The following is a 16,409-nucleotide window of genomic DNA, read 5'->3' as shown; positions in this document are numbered from 1 at the left end:
CCTCTCTCAACTGCAAAGGATTGAGAAGAGCCACACAAACACAGAGCCATGCTGGCAGGCATTCAGCTCCTTACCCTGTGGAGCAGCCATGGGGACAGACAGCCCTGTGCCCAGTGGAGGACACACAAGGCCCCAAAGCACTCCTGCACATGGCATCCCGCGGGCACACACTCCTTGGTGCTGGGGAGCCCGGGGATGGTCTGCTCAGTTTCAGACATGACTGGAGTTACAAAACTTCCAACTCTTTCCATAATGTTTCTCTTAGGAACGCATAAGATTCACCACATTTAATGCAGATTCTGCCTATTCCTTGCCCATGCAGCTGCTTATGGGTAGGGGTGGAGCTCTGAACAGTAAGAGGTGCATCACTATGATGAAAGACTTGAAAATTCCTCAGTCCTGACCCACGTATGGCATGTGCACGTAATGAGACAGAGTTGATGAGGCATCTATGGGCAGAAGCTAAGGGAAAAAAAAGGATGACCACAGAAGCCCTGAGTGACAATCTGTATCAAACATTCAATTTAGTGCATGAATATGAAATCTTCAGTCACGAATCCAAGGAAGAGATGCACAGAAGAACAGGAAAATTATATTTAATTTTCTATTAAACTCCCAACCAGAATACATGTTCCCAAAAACAGAAGTTAAAGCTTTTACAAATAAGAAATTCCTAATGACCAACATCAGATTTTCTCAGGAGAAGACAGGAAAACACTGGTTATATTCCTTCTCTGCCCTCCTGACAAACCTTATCTTTGTTCAAGGTTAAGCACTATCAAATTCTATGAATCTCAAAGCAACGTTCTAGTTGCCACCTACCTGTGGATAGATTTAACTCCAAAGTAGTAATAAGAAAAGGATTTTATAGCAAATTCCTGAAGGCTATTTTAAAAACATTGTTAGAGATCCCCCCTTATAAGACCATTTTAATTAAAGCAGCAGCAGATTTGTTAGAACTGAAGTCTGAAAGCATTTGCATGATCTCCTATTACAGTCTTTTAAAAATGCTAATTTAAGTGATAGATCAAACTATTTGTAACCTTCCTCACTCTCTTCCCAACTAACCTGGACAACAACACGCAGCCTTCATCAACTCTGAGTTTTACAGGACTTTTCTTAGATTAAAAGAAAAATTTGTTTTCATAATATGCACCATAAACCTTTTGCAAGAGTTATTGCCTCAAGCTTAGCCTAAAAACCTTTGCCATTTACAAACTGATGGAATTTATCAAGCGAGTTAAGATCTCTAATCACTGAATTTAGGTGAGAGAGGACCAAATAAGCCCAGTCTGTGGCATGTTATCAACATCCAGCATCATTCTAATTTCTTGTAAAGAGTATGAAGTACTGACTGTTACTTCAGCAAGCTCAAAGTTTAGCTTTTCCTGGCTGAAGTTGTAGGCTCTGAAGTTTCATTGCCATGCCCATGTTCCCAGAAATCTTCAATTTGCCTTGAAAGAAGGCCTAGAGAGAAAAAAAATAGTATGAATGCAATAGCAATGCAACTCATTACCCCAGTCATACTCCTCCCAAAAGTTACGTGTTGTTATACACCTGCAGGCCTCGGCCTGCAATACTGTAATTCCAACAGCTCTGTCAGACACCCGGCATTCATTCATCAGCAACTGTTATTTTCTGACACTAAAAGGAAGAACAGTAGCCTGAGAAAGTATACTTACTACCTTTGCGATTCATGAAGAGAATAGACTTGGTACTGCATAGTACTTGTGTTATCAGAAAGCCCTCCCAGCCATGCAGCTGGGAATTATCAAATAATTTATTCTGATCTACTCAAAAAATTTAAGCTGAAATACACTCAAAAATGTCCCCCCCAATATTGGTACTATCATACTTTCATCCATGTTACACTTACTGTCTGAGGATTCATTTTGCCAGTCATCAGAGCTAACAAATCGGTGTCAGCCATCGTAATTGTACAGTCTGCCTTCTTATCTGCAAAACAGAGGTGACTGTGAAGATTCAAACAGACAGAACAGTATCACCAGCTGCAGAGCCCCAAAGAATCTGCCAACATTCCAGATCAGCACAGTGGTACCTGCAGCACTTCTAAATAAAGGCCATTAGAAAATATCAGTAAGAGATTACTTAAGAGCCAGCGTGCATCTGAGCTGTATTGTAGCATATAGTAAAGGACTAAAAACTTCACACACCCTATCTTCCCAGACACTGTATTACTAAGCCTAAACCTCTGATAAAATCTTGCCCACACAACAGAAAAGAGTACTATTCTTTCCATAATATCTTAGATAAATGAAAGATGTGAAAGGAGACTGATCTGGAATTAATTAAAAGCTTCACAATGTAGGCTCATAGGCAGGCAAGATTTTGAGAACAGAGTGTCATCTTTGGCTTTATCTTTACATTAAAAAGATGCAGTTTCAGACAAGACGCTTCCATGGCAAGGGTACAAGCCCTTCACCTCCAATACTTCTATTGAAAACCCACCACCCATTCCTCAATTCTTATTTATGTCTGCCCTTTTTAAAACAGGCCTAAAGTTTATGTCAGCTAATGCAGCATTGGAATTGGGTAAGTTTTATTGCTTAACTAGTTGCAGAGAAGGAACCAGATGAGCTAGACCAGCCACGGAGCACCTGACAAAACAGAACAAAAACTAACAAATAAAGAACTACACACACAAACCCACGAACCAAGAGTTCTGTTTACTTCTCTCCTAGTCCCTGTGGGAGTTGAGTGACACAGCTGATGGGTACCTCAAACAAAACATGCACCCACACACACAAAATTCACAGGAGGAGAAGTCTTGGTCCTGAACACCACAGAATAAAAGTGTTAATATTAAGAGAAGTTTATAACTAAAGTAACACTAACTCCACTTCTGTTCAGCATCACCACCACTTCAGCAGAACAGGAATTTATAGCCTTTACAATCATTGTATTCATCTTCTGCAATGACATCACAAAGTAACACTGACCTGAATTAACTGCTACTGAGCCTTTTCCATTCTTCACATCTACTACCCAAGTTGCCTCCTTCCCTCCAGGACCATCTTTTATTTTGAAGGCAAAGACGCCACCAATTTTCTTGACAAATTGCTCTCCTTCCTGCAACAGACACATAAGATGCACGTTATTCACTTTCTTCAGAAGAATTTTAGAAGAGACAGAGGAAGCACTTTAAAAAACTTCACCCTTTCTACCAACAACTTCTACCTATAGAACCACTATTTCCCCTCTACTAGCCTTCATTTAAACAACCTGTAAGGAATAAAGCACCCATGGCCATCTTTCCTTATTAAAATGTATCCAGCAAAACAAAACAAAAAAGACAGCTGCCCCAACAGTCTTGTCTTGCTGTCTACCAACGTGTGATTTCTTCTTTTACTCATGCTTACAAAGCAATAGATAACAAACATGTTAGTGTGAGTTCCTTGTATATGGCCTCTACTCAAATACTCTTGTACAGGTTAAGGGCTGTCTGAAAAAAATGCTTTATGGCACAGAACTGGAAAAGATCTGACAGTGAACTGTTTCAACAAGCAGTAATGAAAAGGTGATTTATGCTACTGGATTCCCTCCAGGCTTTGCACATGTCATACCATAAATTAAAATAGCATTACAGGTAAAAGTAGACCCCAAATACCTCTTGGAGCTTCTTTTCTATCTCTTTGAAGACCAAGTGCGACTTAAATCCATCAACAGCTGCGCTGAGAGGCACAGCTGTAACTCGGCCATCGCTGGAGGGGAAAAAAAGAAAAAAGTCATTTAATCACAATTTCAACATCTTCCAATCAATGCAAACAGACCAACAGCACTGAGAAGAGCCATAATGAAACGCTTCAGCAACACAGGGCAACCCCACCAAGTCCAAGCAGAGCTGACTTCCTGAGGGTGAGACAGCAGTGTCACAGCCACCTCCTGCACGCAGCCACTTCAGATGTGCAGGCAGGGCATGTGGTAAGGAAAGTAAACCAAGATCAATCAGCCAGCTCTATCGCCACACTGTGTGCAAAGATGGAAACAGCACATCCACCACCTCAAGGACTCCATGGACTACATTTGTTTGTGCGTGGTCAAGTAAACGCCTTTATAGAATGGGTCCAGAAGTTCAGCTGTTGTAATCCCAGAAATGGTCCTAAATTCTTCAGAATCACTTGAAGTGCTGCCAGAACTTATTTGCATGGTGCTAAGAGCAAAGCACTCCTGTAGGTGTTTGCTATGGGAGCAATTGTAGGGACTGTGTCATTTGAAGACAACACATGGCTGCTAATAAATGATGTACATGCAGGATGAAAAGCTACAAGGTACCTACAGAAAAAAAAGCAGAATCAATTTAAGAGCTGATCCAAAAACAAATCAGGTTCTGCTATCGCTTATATCTTAAATTCTTGGTAACTCTTACCAAACCCGCAGATTACAGGCAGGATCTGAATCTAATGACTGGGTCTGTGCACACCTCCTAAGCGTGCAATGCCGCTGCCTTTCCCTCACTTACACAACGCGCAGCACCGCGCAGTTACGTAACTGCTGTCCCAACACATCAGCTGCACTGTTTCATTCCAAAGTCTCTTACACGTTGGTGGAACTCCCTGTGCCAAAGCCTTTCAGAGAGCCAGGGATCTGCAAACACCTTCAATACAGGTGAAACACGGACTGCTGAGGGCTGAGGCCTTGGTAATATCAGGGCTGCAGTGCTCTGTGCCTGGAGATGCCCACAGCCATGGCCGGGGCAGCAGAGCCGTGCTGGGAAGGCACTGGGGCACCAACAAAACCACTCTGTGATGCTCTGCCTTGGGATGCACCTATGAAATAACAAGGACAGCTCTCTATGCCAATGAAAGTGAAGTCACCTATAGGAAATAAAGGCATTTATTTGAGGGAACCTTCATCTGCAAAGCTCCCCCACAGCTGACAGGAAGGCACTGCCCCTCAGTGAATGCAGAGATCCTGCTCTCTAAGCTCATACCGAGTTTTACAGAATCACAGAATGACCCGGGTTGGAAGGGACCTCAAGGATCATGTAGTTCCAACCCCCTGCCTGGCAGGGCCACCAAACATACACCTTTACTAGATCAGGATGCCCAGGGCCCCGTCCAACCTGGCCTTGAACACCTCCAAGGACGGGGCATCCACAACCTCCCTGGGCAGCCTGTTCCAGGGCCTAACCACTCTCCTAGTGAAGAACTTCCCCCTAACATCCAACCTAAACCTTCCCTCTTTTAACTTAAAACCATTTCCCCGTGTCCTGCTATTGTCAGCCCTTTCCAAGAGTTTACTCCCCTCCTGGCTGTAGGTTCCCTTCAGGTATTTGAAGGCTGCAGTGAGGTGTTGGTGCAGGGCGCACATCGTTCCGCACACCCGGCCCCACTCACACACACACGGCGCTCGGAGCCGCCTCCCCCGCCGCACACGCGACCCCCGTCCGAGCTCGCACCCCCCGCTGCCCGGCGCTCACCTGGCGGCTCCGGGGAAGCCCATCGCGTACAGCGTCACCACCACCGCCCCGCCGAGGCCCAGGTTGTGCTGCAGCGCCCGCCTCGCTCCGCCCACCTGCCGCCTCCCGGCCAGGCCGCGCAGCTGCCAGCAGAGTTCGGCGCACTGCGCCAGGCCTGGAACATCGAGCACAGAGCGACGGGTGGGCGGCCAGGAGAGCAAAACTAAACGGAATCACGGCTGGGGAACACGGACCCTAAAGCTCAGTTCTAAAGTACCACAACGAATGAATAGAGCTAGTGGAACTAGACCCCTCGTGCCCGTACTAACAGTGGGAAGAGCCCGCCTGCTCCAAAACTGCTCCAGACCTGAAGGTGTGACAGTGAATTCTTACCTGTGGCACCCAGTGGGTGTCCCTTGGAGATCAAACCACCGCTGGGGTTAATGACCCATTTTCCCCCGTACGTGTTGTCTCCCCTGTCAATCAGCTCACACGCTTTTCCTGACGGAGCAATAGGTAGAGAAGCAGAACTGCTCAGTGGTTTGTAGAACATTATTCGTGCTCAGGCTGTGTGAAATACACCACCTAGTGACAACAGCTGGGTGCTTGCTCAAATGCACGTAACAAAATCAAAGATACACTGCATCAGACCCTGCAGCCCCACAGCCCTGCACCTCCGCGTGCTTGCTTACAACACACACTGCTGTACACGCCTGTGCTTCTCTAGAAATCACAGTAATACAATTTGTTAAACACATCCCACAATTTGCACATCTCCTTCATGTCACTACACAGGCAGCTTCCTTTTTCCTCCAGGTTAGCTATTATGGCATTCAAATATGTAATACCTGCCCAGCACACAACTCTAATTGCATGAAGAAGAAAAAAGATATTCATAGCACTTTCCATTTGAATAAAACAAAGCTTTGCTGATGCTGTTACCTTCTGGGCAGAGTCCAAGAGCTTCGTAGGTAAGGAACTCGTTAACTGAGAAACAGTCATGGAGCTCAATCACATCCACATCGGTAGGTTTTAGACCTGCCTTTTTGAAACATTTTTCTGCAGCTTTTTTAGTCATATCATAACCAACCTGCAAGAAGTTAAAATGTCATTAAAGAAACAGCTATTTTATTGTGCTTCTATTTATCCTGCAAGGGAAGATAACCCACTGGAGGTGGTGTTCTCATTCACTTTAGTGCATCTCCTACCATAGTGTTTAATGACCACACAACAGGTTATTTCAGCTCTGGAATTACATTCACATAAGGAAATAGAATCACAGAATTACCCAGGTTGGAAAAGACCTTGAAGATCATCAAGTCCAAACACAGCCTAACCAGAACCCTAACTCTAAAAACCCTACACTAAATCATAACCTTGAGTGAATAATAAATATATTAAGGATTATATCTATTAGGATTATATATTACATCCTATATTATAGGATATATTATAAGGAATAAGGATATATTAACATAAGGAAAATGGGTTAAAGTTTTATTCATCTTATAAACAGAGAAATTAAACCACATTTCTTCCAGTTCAAGTTTCCATTAAGCAGCCTTTAAATAATTAGATCAATTTTTAATGTTTATCCATTTCTTAGTGTTATTCCATAACCACTTCACCTGCCCAAATCACAGTCTGCTTGCTTGTTGTTTGACAGTCCACACTATCATTAGGACAAAATAAAACCCTGATTATTATGGACTATAGGAATGAAACCTACCATCTTCATACAACTGTTCTCTTCAAACGTGCTTGGAAAATCAGTAGCCATCACCTGTGCCAGGATTTCCACAGCTTGAGGCTGTAACTTGTGCCTTTTCACAAAGTCCTCGCTAGCCAGAATTGCAGCTGCAGCACCATTTGAAGTTGGACTAACGGGAAAAAAAAAAGGGGTCATCATTGTGAGTTATTAATGTTCATCTCCCACAGCATTAAGTCTGAAAAGAAAGGGAAAAAACTGCTTTCTGACTAATGCAATTGTAACTGCCAATTCCACAAGTGTTTGCTGAAGACCTTCAGACTGGATTAATATATATATATATATATATACAAACCTTGAATAGCATGACAGCTAAACAACTAGGAAATACTTTCAATAAACTGTAACTTTGAATTTAATAGTAAGAGAGCTTTATTTAAGTAGGTGAGCTACCAAAGTTCTCTTAACAAATTGCTTTCCCAAAGCAAAGTTCTCTCCTTACCAACACTGTAAGACAGTCAAGAAGTCAAAGATCTTGCGAGACTGCAGAACTTCATCTAATGAGTATTCCTTCTGGAACTGGGAGTACCTGAGGGGAACAAAGGCACCGGTTTAGTTGCAGTGCAGTCCTTGGGAGAAGGCATTACTCATATCTCACTCTCATGCAACTAACTATACAGCTGTTTTTACCCAGTACAAGACAATGGATTTAGAATCTCTACCAGCTGTAATAAACAACATATTCTAAGTATTTCTAACAGCTGCATCAGTGTTGCAGGAATTATGTACACGCAACACATGCTCACACAGTGTGGAGTTGGAGTGTTTTACTCACGGGTTGTTGGTTGAATGGCTGTGATTTTTCCATGCAATTTTTGCAAAGTACTCTGGATTTGTCCCTGGAAGGAGAAAGTGAGACGAATGAAGGAGGTTGCACATTCTTTTTCTGTAGACTTTACAGAAGCAAAAACCAAAGACAATTTATGGCAAAATGTATTTTAACAATACCGTATTTCTCCATATGTTCTTTGCCAGCATTTGCAAACATCTGCGGTGCTACTGGAGCACTTGCTAAGCCGTATTTATTGATCATGATTTCTAAATGCTTGTCCATTGGATTCGTTCTGTCTGCAAACTAAGAAGAGAAACAGCTATAAGGTAAATCATGATGTCATTATTCTCTATTAATCCCACCTTAAATACGTTCTTTGCAAAGCACTAAAAGCATGATGGGCTGCTTCAGATTAATTCTGAAACTCCACGCTAAATGTGCACATGGTACCTGCAGTCAGGACCATAAAACACATTACAAGCTTCCATGAGTCAAAAATAACCCAAGGTTTATTTTGTATCTGTTTACAGCAGCACGTCAAACAGCTCACTTTAGGTGAATGTCTCAGCGAACAAGGAGGTGTTTTCCATCGGCCAACACAACGACATACAGAACGTTCAGACACTTACACCCGAAGCAAGGGATCCTTTTGCCATTCTCTCGAAGCCAAGTGCCAGAACACAGTCTGCCAAACCTTGAAATAAAAGTTTTGGCTATTTAGAACACAACGCAACTATAAATAACAATACGTACCATCAGCTTTCTCATTACAATAAATGTCCATTACATCTACCAGCCCTTCCTCCTCCCTTCTCAGTTTTTAATAGTGAGTCCAGTTGGGATGGGGATGTTCTGTTACAAAAACATTACTACTGAAGACTGAAAGATCAACAGAGGACTTAGGTTTATTTTACAACAGTTCTCCACAGTTTGAGAACAATTACTTCACATGACCAAGCATTTTTATCTCTGCCAGTAATACTAGAATAACCGTACAGAACCTTCCCATTGTTGTTGTTACAGAAACATAAGCAATTAAGTGCAAGAAAGTAGCAGAATCCACAAAGGAACTTAAGAAACAGAAGCAGCAAGTGGTATGTGTAGACATAAAGACTGTGAGCTACTCAGCTGCAGAGCAGAACTCACCTCCCTCTATCAGCTGTCTGGACATGAACAAAGCAGTAGATCCAGTAGCACAGTTGTTGTTAACATTAATGATAGGAATGCCAGTTAAACCCAAACCGTGATAGATGGCTCGCTGTCCACAGGTTGAGTCACCTGTATGCAAACAAATAACATTAACACCAGACATAACATTAACACAACGCAATGCCAGTGTTCAGGCCTGAAAGTCTGAGCTGTCATCTGGACCATCTCTCATCCACTTCAGAAACCAGGATGGGAAATTGATGGGATCCCCCTTGATTTATCCACTCAGACGTGGATAAACTTCACACCCACGAGCATCACGGATCACACACATCACACACGTATCCCAAGCACCATGATACTCACCATAAACATAACCCACACAGGCCTGCTCCACCGCTGAATATGGAATCCCAGCATCAGCTAAAGCCTTCTGGCCTAAAGTGTTTGAGAAGTTGGGGGGAAAAGGAAAAAAGCTCTCATTAGGATGAGCTTGTGGTGTTCTTGGTTGTCAGCAAGCTCCTTCCCCAGCAAAAGCCAACCAGTCAGCCCCGTATTCACACACAGAGGTTGCTGTTGGTCACCAGTAGCACGAGTAGCATGCACGGATAGGAAAGGATGTGTCTGATTCAATTCCAACATCCTTTTGACTTCAGTCCCGCAGGGCTGAAGATCAGCTGGGGATTCGATTTGCTTTTTATGTGCGTCTGACTTAAAAGAGCATCGGTGGCCAAGCTAAATGCTTTCTTACTGCTGACTTACCAGCCTCTTTAGCCAGGTCGGGATAATCAACGCTGTTCTCACCGGGCTTTGCAAACTGACAAGCAAAAACAGAAACAAAAACAAAATGAACCACTCAGATTCAACACATCCTTCACTAGATTGGCGTATTGGCCTGGAGACACACAGTGACTCTATGCCTTTAGAGCGATAAAGGAGCACGTTTAGAGGCAATCCGTTTCCAATCCCGTTTGCTAACATAAGCCATTTCACTGACCCAAAACCAGGCGGCCAAAGTCCGCACAGCTCCGAGTGCGGCCGAGGAACGAATCGGGCCGCCCGCAGCACCGACCCCCCGAGGCCGCCCCGTTACCTTGGTCATCCCGACGCCCACCACGAACACCCGGCGCTGCATGATGCCGGGACCCCCTGGTTCCTCACAGACCCTGCGGGATCTCAGCTGAGCGGGGCCTCGTCCGGGAGGCGGGGCTGCACCGCAACACCCCGCACAGCCCCTTTTCTTAAAGGCGCAGCGCCCCGAGTCCGCCCACATGGGGTGGGGAGGAGCAGGGGGAGCAGAGCGGCGCCATGATGCGGCTGGGGCGGGCAGCGCTGCGCTGGGGCCGCGGTGGGATCCATACAGCTGTGCCACGGCACGGCCAGGAGGTGCAGGTCGGCGGGGAGAGCGGCGGTGAGTCCGGCCCCAACCCGGCAGCACCGGAGCTCGGCACGGGTCGGTCCGGTATCCCCGGCACGCTCACGGGTTGTGCCCCTCCCGGCCCTAAGAACGTTCCCATATGAACAAATCCCATTTGAGTTATTGCAGCAATGAACTGTAACTGAACTTGTCTCCTAAGGTATTGCTGAAATCCTAATGAACCGACCCCATGCAAGAAATTCTTTGGGAAAAGTATTTGTAGATGAAGTGAGTATGGCCCTGGCTTGGAAACTTGCTTGGAATCACAATCAGTTAATCAGTGTGATGAGAACAGATGTGGGAAACACGCAGCCAAGATGTGATCTGCTCCTGAGGGTTGGAATAGGCTGAGTCTGAGACAAGGCAGGTTATAGTGAGGGGAAAGAGGGACACGTGTTACAGCTGTAAGTCCAGACTGATGGTGGAGTTGGGTCAGATAACTGAGATGAGAGTTAATAGAGTAAAAACAGCAACATTGTGCTCACTGCCAGACCTTAGCAGGGCTTTGATAATCTTTGATTATAGTTTACAGAGAGTTTGGCTCATACCTGGACAGAAGTGTAAAGGACAGCAATGATCCACCTCTGAAGGGGGAGGAAGAGATGGGAAACATCCCAGTGCTGTCACAGTGGGGTCACATCTGTGATTTCTGCATAATTCCTGGTGCTGGCAGAGAAATTAGAAAAAAAAACAAAAAAAAGCATAGATTAGAAGCTTGCTCTAATTTCAGTACATACATCCACATATTAAGGCTTTCCTCTACCTCTCACAGCTCTTCAGTGCTCTGGAACAGCTCCGCTTTGATGAGAAGGTTCGTGTGGTGGTGTTCAAGAGCAAAGTGAAGGGTGTGTTTTGTGCTGGTAGGTAACGGGGCTGCAAACTGTGAGTGAAAATCCACAGCTCCTCGGGCTGTGAGCTGCTCACATTGTACAAAAAATAGCACTCTCACCTTTTTCTTTCTTCTGATTGAGGTGCGGACTTAAAGGAGCGTGAAAAGATGGACGATGCAGAAGTTGGACACTTTGTTAAGAGGCTGAGAAATCTCATGGATGAAGTTGGTAGGTGACTGTACATTTCGGTTCTGAATTGTCTAAGATGAAGAGCAGTGGACAGACATACATATTAGTATCTGCTGCTAACGAAGCATTCTGTAATGTTGGTTGTCCCAGTTCTAATATACCCTCAAAAGCACTCGCATCATGTTGACCTAAGAAGGAAGGGCTTGGACTTCTGGATGTATTTGACTGTGTCAGTGTATTTATACCTGCTGCTCCCCACTCCTCTTTTTTTTGGACCCATATTCTTTCCCTATTTAAGAACTGTTCTACTCTCACTAGAGAAATACCAAAGTCAAATCAGACTGAAATACCAATGAGAAGAGCAGAACAATCAGAATAGAGAACTACTAAATGCTTTACATTTAGGCTGTTACATTCCAGAAGTGGGTGCAACATAGTTTTGGGAAGAAAACCTTATAACCTGTATTGTGTTCTCTAGCTGCCCTGCCCGTACCCACCATTGCTGCAATAGATGGCTACGCACTGGGCGGTGGACTAGAATTGGCGTTGGCATGTGACCTTCGAGTTGCAGGTCTGTGTGTTGCTTAATATGGGGCTGCATTTTAAAGGAAGCTTACCCTCATAGTAGCTGACTGCTAAAGAAAGTTAGCAGGTGAATAAAAGAACTTACATGGCTCAAGAAATAAGAAGGCATTTGTGCAGAAGTTGAAAGGATTCCTTCAGAAAACTGTTCACTGGGGGGATGCGGTAGTTCTTATGCAGTATTGAGTCAACACTCTAGTTAGATCCATTCATGGCTTAAATCAGCTTGGAGAAGTAAGGTTTGTGGTGTTTCAGTTCTTTCATCCAATATATTTTATCCACTGTGAGCCCAAAGTTCATTTGCCAAAATAGTATTGCTCCTTACCCCTAATGTAGCAGTTATATACATTGCTCATCTGACTTGAGATGGACATTAAGCACTGTGGTGTTTAGACTTTCTAACTGCCTGGAAAAACACAGTACAGCTCCTAAGGACAATGTATACATTAAAAAAAATAACTAAACATTTTTCTTTCTTTTTCATAGCTTCATCAGCTAAAATGGGTCTTATAGAGACCACACGAGGGCTTCTTCCAGGAGCAGGTAACCTTCATTGTATCTTCAGCCTCTTATTTTCTCTATGGTTCCATTAATATTCTGCCCTTAGAGCACTTGAGGTGCACTCCTTGTTTGGTTTTGAATGTAATTAAAGAACATCTTCTACAAGCCTGAGATGTCTGAATCCAGAGTTCTGCTCCAGGTCCTGTCTCCCGTTAGTTTAGGATGGGCCCTTCCCTCTTTTCCTATTCATTAAAATACTCAAGAATGCAGAAGATGTTCAGATGTTTGTCAAAATGTTGACACATTCAGCCAGTAGTTGTTAACCCTTTACTTTTCAAGCTTCCCTCCTGCATAAAAGACAAAACGCTGTTGCTTTTTGGGTGCATTTCTCAGAAATGGAAAGTGGTGTTTTTGCTCTTGTCCTAAGGTGGAACCCAGCGCCTGCCTAGATGTGTTGGAGTAGGTCTTGCAAAGGAACTCATTTTCACGGGGAGACAGATAGATGGACAAGAGGCCTTCTCAATGGGATTAGTAAATCACGCTGTGCCCCAAAATGAGGAGGGAGATGCAGCTTACCAGAGAGCATTAACCTTGGCTAAAGAAATCCTTCCTCGGGTCAGTGTTTTATTCATATTATCAATGTAAAGAATATATTTCTGCTTCCTTAAGAAAGAACAAACAACTCTCTTTCCATGAAACATCCAAGTCTTAAATACTGATGTTCAAGTCCCTTAATTCTGTTGTTTTTGTGAATGCAGTTTCTGTGGGAACAAACATAACATCCGGTTATTTAACTCACAGTTTTAGTTCCCAGACCTGCAGGATACATATACACAGCATAAAGGTGTCAATCTATTGATTGTAGATAACACTAAGTTGTATTTTTTTAGTAGTTAAACAACTAACTGCAGACTGCTTTAGACAAAGGTCAATTGGAGGTAGGGTGATGCTGTGACTGTTTCTGTGTTGTAAACTGACGTGGCTTTTTTGTTTGTTTTTTTTAATACAGGCTCCAATTGCTGTGAAAATGGGAAAACTGGCAATAAACAGAGGAATAGAGGTAATCAGTACTGCAGTAAAGGAAGCACATAAGCAGCTCTGACAAATTACTACAGTAAAAATACAATAGTTAACTGTGATCCTTGTTTAAACAAAGCCTTTTAAACTTGCCTTAGAGCTTTTAAAGAGGAAAGTACCACAGCAGGGTTTCATTCTGCAGATGGTGGCACTGCAGTTCTAATACAGGAGTGAAGTCTAATGTCAGTCTCTACCAGTTAATTTTCACTGTGTCCCTCTTTCCTTCCCTCTTGTCTGCAGGTTGATATTGCATCAGGGATGGCAATTGAGGGGATGTGTTACGCACAGGTAAGTTCCCTTCAAACTGCTTTTTAAAGAGAAACACAACTACTCCATGTTTTCTAAAGCCAGATACTCCCAACACCCTACTGTATTTTCTTCTTCAAGAGAGAAGACTACCAGCTAGATCCTAAGCTTTGACCACATAAACCAAGTGCAGTTCCAGACCTTTATTTCAGTGTGTTAACTACTGTGTTTAATTTCTTTATCACCAAATAAATATATGTTTCTTTAATGCAGAATATTCCCACAAGAGACCGTCAGGAGGGAATGGTTGCCTTCAGGGAAAAACGACCACCTCAGTTTATTGGCAAATAATGCTTCCCTTTGTTGTGCCTGCACTCCCCACACGTAACTCCTTCTCATTGCCTTGGACTGCATTTCTGAATACTCACTAGATCATTTTTCACTAACGATTCACCAATAAAGATTTAACTTTGTACAGCCGATTGATCTTAAAGAATGTACATCTTTCCTTGTTCTGAATCTGAAACAAGGTAGCCCGAAGGCAGTACAACCAGATGAACAAAGAGTTAATCAGTTAATGATGCCAGTCAGGATGGACAGCCTCTAGGCTGAACTGATGGATCTAGCTTCTAACCTTGTTCTCATGCACACTGCTCAGTTCTCCTTCTGTGCTTCAGTAGATGACTACAGAATAATGTGTGTGGGCTAAGGTGAGGAGCAGAGCTGATGTCTTTATAGACAGCATACTGCTAGCATGACCATAGGTATGATTTCATAGATTCTCTGAGGAATGCTGAATTACAAACAGGGTTCTGGTGTTTATTGTGACTGAAGGGGCATAACACTGTATTTCTAAACTGAAGCCTAACAGTACAGAGACATTTGAAGTCTAAACATTTGAGCCCAGCTTCCTACTTAGAAAAGAGGCTGAAATTGTCTTCCTCCAGGACTCAAAAGCTATATTTTCCTCTGGGCTAGCAACACTAACCTTACAGGACTGGCCTTTAAGAAGAGATCCTCAAAGCAATATAGCATTTCTATAAACGTATGTTTATACTTGTAGCTGTTAGGAGACTTAAATTAGCCACAAGACAAACTATCAAAGTCTATGAACCTACACTAGTACCTTAGCAGGGGTTCTCTGTCCATCAGGAGCTCTTTGGGCATTCTCTATTTCATAGATGTGGCAATTCCCCTTCAGTTGATAGTACAGTACCGAGCAGCTGAAGTGGAAAAAAAATGGAAAAGTTTACTTTAGGAAAGGTGAAGAGATAATAAAAACCTAGGCAAGAATGTGGCAGTCAAGTGGCTGAGGATTTCCTTTCTTTCCCCTGTTCCATTATTTAGCAGCTATGGTGAAACAGAAGATTGTGTGCTAGTGGCAGCAAAAACACAAGCAAGCAAAAATAAATAAATTAGACATTCTAATTCACCCATCACTTATCTACAGAGCCTGATTGATAAAGAAAGATAAAAGGCCCTGTTTCTCTGAGTTCAAAACAACTGCTTTTAGGACAGCTCTCAGAAGACTGAACAAAATAAGACTATCTATAAAGCAGTCATAGACTCATAATGTAGATAAAAGCCTCATTTTCAAATTACAGCACAGTTTTTTGTTGGTACTGAAGAGCCCCAGACGTCCCTGTACACAAAGCAGTGGCTGCCAGCTGTGCACTCTGCAAGTTGGTCTTTGCTTCTCAGCACAAAAATCCCCTGTGTCAGCAGTCAGCTCTCAAAGATGCCAAAGAACATGGAGCAACTTCAATGCTCCATAAGCAAATGTAAAGGCAAAACAAAAAGGTAGAAAAGGATTATTAGATACGTGGTAGGCTTCAGCAACGTAACAGTATGCTTCAATTTTTCCTGTTCTTTCTTGATGAAAATTTATCACAGCGGATCAAAGCATTATAGAGTCATTTTGGTGAAACTGGCCTACAAATATACTGCATCTAAACATGAGATTTAAAAGAAAACACACCACTATTCTCTTGACAACTTACAAAGAGATAATACTTTCCAAAGGTTGCTTTTCATTATCAATGCTCTTCCAGCATCCAGACATGCCACTCAATGTAGCTCTGTTGCTTCCAACTTCCCTGGACTGCAGCCTTCAAGCAAAAGTGAATCAATAGAGAAATAAGCCTTCAGTAAACACACAAAGGGTTACCAGAACATACTAAGAAAATGCAACTTACCGTATTAGAAATAGTCTTTACGGTCTTGAATCAAACCAGAACCTATCAATACTATAAATGAGGTAACCTTACCAGATTACACAGTACAAGTTTCCTTTGTAACGGTCTGCAGAGGTAAAGCAGAGGCATTATCTTCAGCATTTACAAAAAGATAAGTGCCACTGGCCTATAGAATTATTCTACCCTGGCAGGAAAACTGCTTACAGTTCTCTGGCTTTAGAGTTTCATGGAGCAACATCTTCACTATCTGGACCATCTGCATCA

General features: G+C 43.1%; 2 protein-coding genes and 1 long non-coding RNA gene across 6 annotated transcripts; 1 reads left to right on the top strand and 2 right to left on the bottom strand.

The window, feature by feature from the left end:
• Positions 1-580: 580 nt before the first annotated feature.
• On the bottom strand, positions 581-10,321 carry SCP2 (sterol carrier protein 2). The gene is made up of 16 exons (XM_015870603.3): positions 10,202-10,321; positions 9,871-9,925; positions 9,475-9,546; positions 9,106-9,237; positions 8,589-8,653; positions 8,136-8,262; positions 7,963-8,026; positions 7,630-7,716; positions 7,149-7,299; positions 6,362-6,509; positions 5,813-5,920; positions 5,441-5,594; positions 3,629-3,722; positions 2,961-3,090; positions 1,877-1,956; positions 581-1,467 (listed from the first exon to the last, which is right to left on the bottom strand). Exons 1-16 carry the CDS (start codon positions 10,241-10,243, stop codon positions 1,372-1,374), a joined length of 1,605 nt encoding a protein of 534 aa, XP_015726089.1. The 5' UTR covers positions 10,244-10,321; the 3' UTR covers positions 581-1,371.
• An 84-nt stretch (positions 10,322-10,405) lies between these two features.
• Positions 10,406-14,430, top strand: ECHDC2 (enoyl-CoA hydratase domain containing 2). Of its 3 annotated transcripts, none has more exons than XM_015870608.3 (10): positions 10,406-10,519; positions 10,686-10,753; positions 11,298-11,385; positions 11,497-11,583; positions 12,023-12,115; positions 12,613-12,669; positions 13,055-13,242; positions 13,637-13,687; positions 13,945-13,992; positions 14,224-14,430. In XM_015870608.3, the coding sequence occupies exons 1-10, from the start codon at positions 10,417-10,419 to the stop codon at positions 14,299-14,301; spliced, it is 861 nt and encodes a 286-aa protein (XP_015726094.1). In that variant the 5' UTR covers positions 10,406-10,416; the 3' UTR covers positions 14,302-14,430. The 3 variants fall into 3 exon arrangements, with proteins under 3 accessions (XP_015726094.1, XP_015726092.1, XP_085367859.1); XM_015870606.3 differs by having other exon boundaries at positions 10,406-10,561; XM_085511733.1 differs by lacking the exon at positions 10,686-10,753.
• On the bottom strand, positions 13,232-16,270 carry LOC146759066 (uncharacterized). 2 transcript variants are annotated; one of them, XR_014932848.1, is made up of 4 exons: positions 16,146-16,270; positions 15,951-16,058; positions 15,077-15,173; positions 13,232-13,388 (listed from the first exon to the last, which is right to left on the bottom strand). It is a non-coding gene; the product is annotated as an uncharacterized LOC146759066 (long non-coding RNA). The 2 variants fall into 2 exon arrangements; XR_014932847.1 differs by lacking the exon at positions 16,146-16,270 and having other exon boundaries at positions 15,951-16,084.
• Between the last annotated feature and the right edge of the window lie 139 nt (positions 16,271-16,409).

Source organism: Coturnix japonica, chromosome 11, assembly GCF_054131305.1.
Source record: "Coturnix japonica strain WE chromosome 11, WE-NBRP24, whole genome shotgun sequence".
Taxonomy (NCBI): Eukaryota; Metazoa; Chordata; class Aves; order Galliformes; family Phasianidae; genus Coturnix; species Coturnix japonica.
This window is presented reverse-complemented; position numbering and strand designations above follow the sequence as displayed.